Source organism: Triticum urartu, chromosome 5A (assembly GCF_056163025.1).
Source record: "Triticum urartu cultivar PI428250 chromosome 5A, HENAU_Tu73, whole genome shotgun sequence".
Classification (NCBI taxonomy): Eukaryota; Viridiplantae; Streptophyta; class Magnoliopsida; order Poales; family Poaceae; genus Triticum; species Triticum urartu.
This window is the reverse complement of record NC_141877.1, coordinates 235,858,476-235,868,736: the sequence shown is the minus strand read 5'-3', so window position 1 is coordinate 235,868,736 and position 10,261 is coordinate 235,858,476. Positions and strand designations below refer to the sequence as shown.

General features: G+C 48.7%; 1 protein-coding gene across 1 annotated transcript; it reads right to left on the bottom strand.

The window, feature by feature from the left end:
• Nucleotides 1-6,160: 6,160 nt before the first annotated feature.
• LOC147970905 (uncharacterized) lies at nt 6,161-10,058 on the bottom strand. The gene is made up of 2 exons (XM_087522710.1): nt 8,470-10,058; nt 6,161-7,745 (listed from the first exon to the last, which is right to left on the bottom strand). Exon 1 carries the CDS (start codon nt 9,694-9,696, stop codon nt 8,785-8,787), a length of 912 nt encoding a protein of 303 aa, XP_087378836.1. The 5' UTR covers nt 9,697-10,058; the 3' UTR covers nt 6,161-7,745; nt 8,470-8,784.
• Nucleotides 10,059-10,261: the final 203 nt, after the last annotated feature.

Here is a 10,261-nt window from a genome sequence, read left to right as displayed (position 1 = left end):
CACATTGATCATGATTTCGGAGCCTCCCCGTTGTGTTGCTAGCCTAGTTTTGTTTATTTTGTCCCTAATTCGAAAATTCCCCACAAAAATAGCCCCAATTTATTTTTGTGATTTGTTGGTGTGATGAAATTTTGTTGGATTTGATCCGCGGATTTCGTGTGTTGCAGGTAGATCTAGCTTTCCATCCATTTTTCCCCAATTTCCATCCAGAAATTCCTTCAAATTTTGCCCGGATTTGACCTCTCCTCGCGAAGATCTTCGAATTCATCCCCGGATCCAGAGCCCGGACATCCGACCCCTGGCAGCACCACTTCCTCTCCACCGCTCGTTTTCCATCCATATTTCGCCAAATTTTGTTCTAGTGCCCGCATATACTTACGCATACCACCACTACTTCCGCATACCAACACCAACTCCGACAATTTTGGTCCAATTTTGCTTTGAGATTTTGACTTGCGGTACCATGTCCTACTTGTGTTTCGGCTATTTAGGTACGGTTCGACATCAACATCACCACCACTCATCTTCGCCACGGACGCGTCATCAATAACGACCACCTCGACTACATCCTGGTATTCATCACACTCATTCGATCACCGTCATCCGTTCTTACTTACGGACGAGGAACCGAAGGAACGGTAACCTCACCTTGGTATTGGACATATCACTCTTGCCATTACATTGATAGCCATCATAGCCTTACTCCTTTGTGTTGCTTACCCATCTAGACTAGCCTTTGTGTATTGCCGGCAACGAGACTTGTGCACATTAGTGATCATACTTCCCATAGCATACATACATCATTGTTGCATATCTTGGTATCATCTCTTGCATCACAAGGTTGTCATCGCATACACAATTGCTATCCTGGTTCATCAAGCATTGCATGAGAAAAGACCTCAAACAACAAAGAGCCAAACAAGCTTTTAAGAAAAAGGAAAAAAGAAAAGCAAAGAGCTTTTAAACAAGCACCATAGCATCATACAACATTAAGATTGTCATATTAGATCATCTTGGATCATATCATCAAAACACCTTGCATAGAACATACTTGGGATAGAAGTCGTTACATTTTTGCTTAGTAGGTTCTGCACAAGTCTTGTATCCGCCTATTGTGCAATCGCGCTAGCGTCTCTCTAGTGTTGTGCAACAAGAGCATTTTTGTGGATCCTCATTTTGGCTCATCCTTGGTTGCCCAACCCAACTTATCTCTTTGAGTGTGTGTTTCCGTGTACATTACATTGCTTGGTCTACTTGTTGCATTGCAATCTTGCGAATCTTTTCCAACATTATTGAAGCTCACTTACAATTGCATTAAATTTTGTGCCACCATCCTAACCAAGCTCCACCATAAGCTTTTACTTGTGTAGGTGTGAGAAACCGACAAGAATTTGTACCAATTGTGTTATTTCCTTGTCCACATTCGAGTGATCATTGATCCACTTTCAACTTCGGTCAAGGTACATTTGGTATTCGTTCTTCTCTTTCTACCTCTCACAATTTTGTCTTGGAATGATGGATAGGCCAAGTACTTCTACCAACCCACTCTTCATTGAGCACGACGACGACATGAACTCCTACGTCACCAAGAGCCACCTCTTTCGTGCACAACGTGCTTTGCATCAAGAGCAACAAGCAATGAGTGAACGCATCGACAACCTCGCCGCCGACTTGCGACTCTCTGAGCAACGTATAAGGGACTACTTAGACCACAAGCTCGATGATCACAAGCAAGAAAACGACACAAGAATGTACGAGATTCGTGCTTTGTTGCTCAACCACTGTTCTTCCACTTCGTATTCATCAAGAAGGACTCGCTCAAGTCGACACTCCGACTTCACCCTCTCCGGCTCAAGTACACCGACATCGAACACTCTTCGACGTGCCGCGTGCAACGATCGTCAAGCAAGCCTCAATCCTCTACATGGCAACAACTCTCAAGAGCATCGACAACGTCAAACTCAAGAGGCTTTTGCACTAGCACGAGAACGGCAACGACAACGCCAACATGAAGCGGAAGAGTGAGCGCGTCTACACCAAGAAGCACAAGATGCCCAGGCACAACGTCAAGAGCAACAATTGCGAGATGCTCAAGCACTTGAGGTGCAACAAGCCCTCCAAGATGCAAGTCGCGCCATAGCCAACCGAGGCAGACAAGATCTTGAACATGAAGAAGCACTTCGCGAAGAAGCTCAAGAACGGAGATTTCAAGCTCGCGTGCATCATCAAGTTCCTTAAGTTCCTCCTCGAGATCGACAAGCTCCCCCACAAGCTCGCCAAGAACATCAAGTTCATCAAGAGCATGAAGATAATGGGAATCCTCTTCTCCAAGAGCAACACAAGCTTGACAATCATCAACAACATGGAAGTCATCATCCTCGACCCAACACAACGAATAGCAACACTACGGCAAGCTCAAGTTCACCATGCCCAAGTTCAATGGAAGCAACGATCTCGAAGAGTACCTTTCATGGGAATTGAAGGTCAACAAAATATTCCTTTTGCACAACTATGACGAAGAGACGAAGATCGCGATGGCATCCCTTGAGTTCCAAGACTATGTCCTCATTTGGTGGGAACAAGTTATCGAGCGTCGAGAGGCAAGAGGTCATGAGAGCATGCTTTGTGCCTACCTACTACAACTACGACCTCTTCAAGAAACTCCAACTACTCAAGCAAGGAACCAAGAGCGTTGAAGAGTACTACAAGGAGATGGAGATTGCCATGATAAGGGCCAATGTCATGGAAGATGATGAGCAAACTATGGCACGTTTCTTGAATGGACTCAACCATCCTATCAAGAAGATCGCCGACTTCCAACCATACTCGAACCTCATCGAGCTCGTGCATCAAGCTACAAAAGCGGAACGTCAAGTGCAAGATGACCTCAAATATGCCAAGTTCTCATCCAAGTCCTATGGCTTCTCAAACAATCAAGCTTCAACGACTCCAACATCTTCGACTACCCCAAGTCATCATCCTACTACAAGCAACTTCAAGCCGAGAGCTTCATCATCATCTACCCCAACCGATGAGACCGTCAAGACCAGTTCCTTCAAATGCTTCACATGCGGCAGCCAAGGTCACAAGTCATTCGAGTGTACTAACAAGCGAACCATGATCCTCAACTACGATGGTCCATATGACTCCATGAGTGATGAGGAGATGAAAGCCATTGAGCAAGTGGTAATGCACCGGCATGTGACCGAAGAAGAAGAGAATCAAGTCTTTTGTGACGGAGATTCAAGTCCCGCTCTCGTTGTCTCCGAGGTCTTGACTCTTCAACGTCAACATGAGGAAGACCAAAGATGTCACATATTCCATACCAAGGCCGGCATCAATGGAAGGTCCGTCAAGGTCATCATCGATGGAGGGAGTTGCCATAACTTAGCAAGTGAGGAACTATTCTCCAAGCTCCAATTGGCAAAGATAGAACATCCTCATCCATACAAAGTTCAATGGCTTAGCGACCCCGACACTATCCAAGTTGAGCATCGAGTACAAGTCTCCTTCAAAATCGGTGCCTACGAAGACACTTTAGAGTGTGATGTCATTCCAATGACCGTTTACCACCTTCCTCTTGGACGCCCATGGCACTTTGATAGAGGTGTCATCCACAACGGCCGAACGAACCACTACATCTTCAAGATGTAATTGAAGGAGTATGTACTTCGACCTATGTCTCCAAGCCAAGTGATCACCGACAAGAAAGCCACCCATCATGGAGAAATAGTGAGAGAGCAAGCCACCAAAAAGGAAGTGAGCGCCACAAGCCCAAAGTGAGCGCCTCCAAGATGAGCGACGAGAAGAACTTAGTTCTATTTGCTATCACACGTGAGATGAGAGAAGTGTGTGAGAACCCATCTAGTGTCATGCACTATGACCTTTCGTGCAATGACGAGGCACCAAAAGCTAACACCTCTCACACTCTACCTTTAGTGTTATCTTCTTTTTTGCAGGAATTTCAAGATGTTTTCCCCGACGAGCTAACTCCGGGTCCACCTCCTATACGAGGCATTAAACACCGAATCGACATCACCCGCGGAGCGCACCTTCCTAACAAGTTTCCCTACCGCATCAACCCTGAGGAACCTAAGACGATCCAATGGCAAGTTCAACTACTCATCCACTTTGGACACGACAAGACACTTGCTACGCTCTCCAAGCACTATTTTTGTCCCACGATGCTTCCCGACATCAACCACTTCACCAACCAATACATGTCTCTAAGCTAAGTGCAAAGCTCAATCTCTTGGTCTTTACATGCCACTTCCAATTCCATATCAACCATGGGAAGACTTTAGTAGGGATTTTGTGCTTGGGTTGCCTAGAAATAGGAATGGAAAGGATTTCGTGTTTGTTGTTGTGAACCTATTCTCCAACATGGCTCATTTCATATCTTGCCAGAAGATAGATGATACTTCACATATTGCACATCTATTTTGTAGGAAAATCTTGCAACCGTGCCTACCGATCGCCGAGTACGCCTACAACCACGCAAGACACTCAACTACCGGCAAGTCCCCCTTCGTGGTCGTCTATGGATTCAACCCATTGTCACCATCGGAAATTCTTCCTCTACCACTCCAAGAGCACATCAATTTGGATGCAAGTGCATGTGTGACTCATCTCAAGAAGGTGCATGAAGATACAAGACATACTATTCAGCGTGGTTTTCAACATTGGCGACCAAGCTCAACATCAACAAGCACCCCATGGTCTTCAACATTGGCGATCTCGTGTGGCTACACCTTCGCAAGGACCGCTTTCCCCAAGAACCCAAGTCCAAACTTCGACCACGAACGGACGGACCCTTCAAGGTGCTTGCACGCTACAACGACAACGCTTACAAGATCGACCTCCCCCGCGACAAGTACAACGTGAGCGATATCTTCAACGTCAAAGATCTCTCGCCCTACCATGGTGATGAGGATTTCAATCCGAGGTCGGATCTTCCCCAAGGGAGGGGAGATGATGCGGAGCATCCCACGATCATCCCCATGGACGCACCTACACCTCCAACGACACCACTTGGACCAATGACAAGAGCCCGAGCCAAGGCTATCGAAGATAAGGTGAACTCACTCCTCTCCAAACTTCCACTTTCTATGCATGAGACATGGCTACTACCTAAGTCCGAGACGTTGTGCATGATTAGGTATCAAAAGGATCCTCTCGAAGATGCACGTGAAGATGTACAAGCCCCCAAGTTCACGGATGAAAAAAACCAATGGAAGGAGTCAAGGACACCTCCCAGGCCCCGGACATCCAGCCACGACCCCGGGCGTCCGACCCGATACCCACCATAGCCGCTCAGCCGCCAAGACACTACAGGCCCAGGACATCCGGCCCGGCCCTGAAATCCGGCCTCGAGCCCGGATATTCGGACACCACCTTCCCGAGAGCGACATGGCCAGCTTCACCAGCCCGGACATCCGGCCTCCATAGCCCAGACATCCGGCCCTCCGTGAACGCCCGGACATCCGGCCCCGCGTGAAAGCCCGGACATCCGGCCCGACGCCCGGACGTCCGGCCTCCCCTATCTGCGCACAGTGTAAGGGCTGAGGCCCGTGTAGCCCTTTGCCCCCTAGACTATATATAATCCACCTCGTCCTACTTTCTAGGGTTAGCGTTGTGTTAGCTCATTTGTGAGATAGAGCTTCGCTCATCCATATCGGATCTACTCCTTGAGAGAGACAGCGGCCCCTCTTCGGAGAAGATCCACCTTGGATTCAAGACCCCTTTACGGGAAGATCCCCTTGTGGATTCAAGACCTCCTCACGGAGAAGAACCGGCTACCCTTTGTATCGTCCCTTGTTGGATTTGGATCGTGTATCTCTTTGTGTTTCGAGGATCTAGCATATGTGTGACCATATCTTGTTGGTTTTAGTGTTTCTCTCGTGTTTCCCCTCGTGATTCCCCTCGTGATTCCCCTCGTTTTCCCCCTCGTGTTATTCATGTTCTTCGCGTGATCCGCTCCTTTCATGAAAGATCGGCCACATAGGGTTCTACCCTACATCATACTTCCACTGCACTAGCACCTCCATCAGGTGCCACCTCCAGCTGTGTGTAACACCCACAATGCGGCTATATCACCCACGTGTCGGGGCACGACTTAGAGGCATAGACGCATGGTAGGCTTGTCAAAAGAGGGGTAATCTTCACACATCCCATGTACTGAATAAGAAAGGGATAAAGAGTTGGCTTACAATCGCCACTTCACACAAATACAAGTTAAACATACATCATCCAGAATACAACCAAGGTCCGACTACGAAACCAAAAAAAAAAAGAAGACAACCCCAAAAGCTAGATCCCCGATCGTCCCAACTGGGCTCCACTATTGATCAACCGAAAAAGAAACAAAGCAATGATCAAGATCTTCATCGAGCTCCCACTTGAGTTGGGTTGTGTCGCTTGCACTGGTATCATCAGCACCTGCAACTATTTGGAAGTATCTGTGAGTCACGAGGACTCAGCAATCTCACACCCGCGAGATCAAGACTATTTAAGCTTATGGGTAGAATAGGGTAATGAGGTGGAGCTGCAGCAAGCACTAAGCATATATGGTGGCTAACATACACAAATAAGAGCGAGAAGAGAAGCAACATGGCGGTCGTGAACTAGAAGTGATCAAGAAGTGATCCTGAAACTGCTTACATTCAAGCATAACACATGAACCGTGTTCACTTCCCGGACTCCGCCGGAAAGAGACCATCATGGCTACACACGCGGTTGATGCATTTTAATTAAGTTAAGTGTCAAGTTCTCTACAACTGGATATTAACAAATTCCCATCTGCCACATAATCGCGGGCACGGCTTTCGAAAATTCAAACCCTGCAGGGGTGTCCCAACTTAGCCCATCACAAGCTCTCACGGTCAACGAAGGATATTCCTTCTCCCGAGAAGACCCGATCAGCCTCGGAATCCCGGTTACAAGACATTTCGACAATGGTAAATCAAGACCAGCAAGACTACCCGATGCGCCGACATCTCGATAGGACCTGCACATATCTCGTTCTCAGGGCAACACCGGATGAGACATTCTACGAGTAAAACCAAACCTCAAGTTTCCCCGAGGTGGCCCCGCAGTCTACTCGGTTCGGAAAAACACTTAGAGAAGCACTGGCCCGGGGGGGTGTTAAAATAAAGATGACCCTTGGGTTAATTACTCCCAAGGGAAAGGTATAGGTTGTTAGGCAAATGTAAAACCAAGGTTGGGCCTTGCTGGAGGAGTTTTATTCAAAGCGAACTGTCAATGGGTTCCCATAACAACCAACCGCGTAAGGAACGCAAAATCAAGGAACATAACACCGGTATGATGGAAACTAGGGCGGCAAGAGTGGAACAATACACCAGGCGTAAGGCCGAGCCTTCCACCCTTTACCAAGTATATAGATGCGTTAATTAAAACAAGAGATATTGTGATATCCCGGCATATCCATGTTGCAACATGGAACAAACTTCAGCTGCACCAGCAACTAACAACGCTATAAAACGGGTTGAGCAAAGCGGTAACTTAGCCAAACAACCGTTTGCTAGGAAAGGTGGGTTAGAGGCATGATATAACAAGTGGTAGGTAGCACGACATAGCGATAGAGCGAACAACTAGCAAGCAAAGATAGATGTGATTTCGAGGGTATGGTCATCTTGCCTGAGATCCCGCACGGAAGAAGAACGAGTCCATGAAGAAGACAAATGGACGAAGTCGAACGAATCCTCACAAACGCGATGTTATCAGAACTAACCCGAAGAAGCAACACCGGAAAGAAGCAAACAATATGGTAAACAACCATCACATAAACATGGCATGATGCACAATCAACTATGATGTATGTCAGGTTTAATGAGGCATGGCATGGCAAAGTGCACAAACAATACTACAAATTAAGTGGAGCTCAATATGCAAGACGGAACACCACATTCAATTATTTAGTTCACTACCGGTTATGTACCCAACAAAATTAAATGTTCTTAACATGGCAAGAGGTGAAACATGAGTAAAATACACAGTTAGGCATTTAAATGAGGCCGGAAACATCAAACAACAATTCCGGTAAATCCTCATGTGCATTAGTAATTTTAATGCAACAACAATTTTAAACATTTTAAATGTTATTATCATGATGTGGATGACATGCGCAAGTTTTAAGCAATTTTATGAAAATGTTACAAGAGCATGTTATGAAGCATTTGTCACCGTGGTGGAAAGAAAGGGTGCCACGGCGATGAATCCGAAAGTGATGCCACGGCAATATTCCGGTTCCGGTAACTCGATTGAGATACCGATGCAAAAGAGAGAGTGACGGGAGCAGGTCATGCGATGAACGATGGGGTGATCCCGGATTTCGGGTTCCCACGAGTTGATGGCATGGAAGCAAGAGACACTACGGGCACGGTGCAGACATAGGGTGCATCTCATATAACACAAGCATTCGGTCCACGGGCGGTCATCTCGGGATTATACCTTCGAAGCGTGCAAACGGGACGGTTCTCGTTCGATGCAAACTAGACGAAGTACACGTTCTCGGGACGTTTGTAATGGAGGTAGTCGTTCTCGCTTCGTAGTTGTACAGACTCCGTAGGTGTTCGGGGTCACAACGAGGAACTTGACGTCCACGGGGTCTTCGAGGGTCGACGGTAGTTGTCCTATGCATCGGGCGTCAAGGTACTTGTCGTTCTTAGCGATTCCCAAGACGGCGGTAGTGGTACACGTTACGTAGATGTTCAGGGTCATCATCGTTCGTAGTCAATGTAGTTGAACTTGATGAAACCCTTGGCGCTAGTAGTAATGGATGTTATCAGTATCGTGGTACTTGGCGATATCCGTGCGTAGAGGTACTTTGCAGTTTCGACGACGGTCATACACGTTTTCGTAGATGTTCGAGCCATCGGTAGCGGTACTTGGTGAATCCCAAAACGGTCTTGGCGTCTTCGCGCGTAGGGGTACTTGACGTTTCCGTGTAGCACTTGTCGATTTTGGAGACGGCGGAAGACGAACTTGGCGGTCCTCATTGACCTGGTACTTGGCGTCATTCCCTGTTCGGTGACCCTTGGACTTGGCGTTAACAGCAACAGGGGCGCGATGCATGGACTCAGCGCATTCAACGTGTACGGGCGACGCCTTGCTGGACTTGGTGCGGTCGCGAACGGGGGCTGGAGGCGGCCAGCTGCGGGATGCAGGGCACGGTGGTTGGGGTGAGCTGTGCCTGCCGGATCCTGTCCAGATCAAGAGATGGGGCGGCCCTAGCAGCGACGACGAAGCAAAGGAGGTGGACGGCGAGGTCCTGCGACAGGGTGTCCCACTGGACGTCAGCAGCGGTGGCTCCCGCGAGGCTGTGACGACATGGAAGGGCACATGGGCCCGCGCTCCCTTGCGACGGGGCGAACACAGATGAGAAGGAGGACGCGGCGGAGATGTGCTGGCCCTCGGCTGCTCGTGGAGGACGGCGTGGCTCGCCGGTGACGAAGGAGAAGCAGGGGCGCCGAACCGCAGCAGCGGCTGCCGGAGGCTGAGAGCACAGCAGCGGCGGAGCAGCTCGAGGAGGAGATGGGCTCGCTGGCCAGAACGACGGCACAACGGGAGAGGAAGGGGGTCACCCGCGACGCTGTTGGCGCAGCACTGCTGGAGGCGCGGGCGCCATGGCGGGGAGGCGACGTGGCTCCGGTGGTTGAGGCCGAATGAAGGGAGCATCTACAGGGCCGTCGCGCACGGGGAGGAGGCTCGAGGGGATCGGGCACCGGGTGCGCTGCGTGAGGGAGAGAGCGAAAGGAGGGAGTGGGGATCGAGCGAGCATCTCCCTGAGCTGACGGCGCGAGGAGGAAACGAAGGAGAGGAGGGGATCGATCGGGCTGAGATGGGCTAGGGGAAGAGGTTCGCTAGGGTTAGAGCCGGTGGGCACTGGCTGGGCTTTGGGAAAGCTGCGGTGGCCTGGGCCTTGGGCCAAATTGGTCCGGCTTGATACAAGTGGCGGCTGGGCTTCTCTCTTCCTCCTTTCTCTTTTCATTAACAGAGAACTAGAAGAAAGGAAAGAAGAATTAGGGCATGCGGTTAGTTTTTCCAGACTCATAAAAATGTGTATGATTCCAGAGAAAATGGAGTGGGCATGAATGAAAAATTAAATTCAAATTTCTTTGAATTTAATCCAAATGGTTTGAACTAGGACGGGTTTGAGAAGTGTCCAAAAATGTTGAGATTTTCGGAGGAGCCTCGATAAATGGAGAAGGAATTGTCGGCAAGGTTTGGGGATCAACTCGAA

What these genes read in the sequence shown, in the direction of transcription:
- LOC147970905 (XM_087522710.1), bottom strand. Translation starts at nt 9,696, where the DNA reads ATGCTCCCTTCATTCGGCCTCAACCACCGGAGCCACGTCGCCTCCCCG.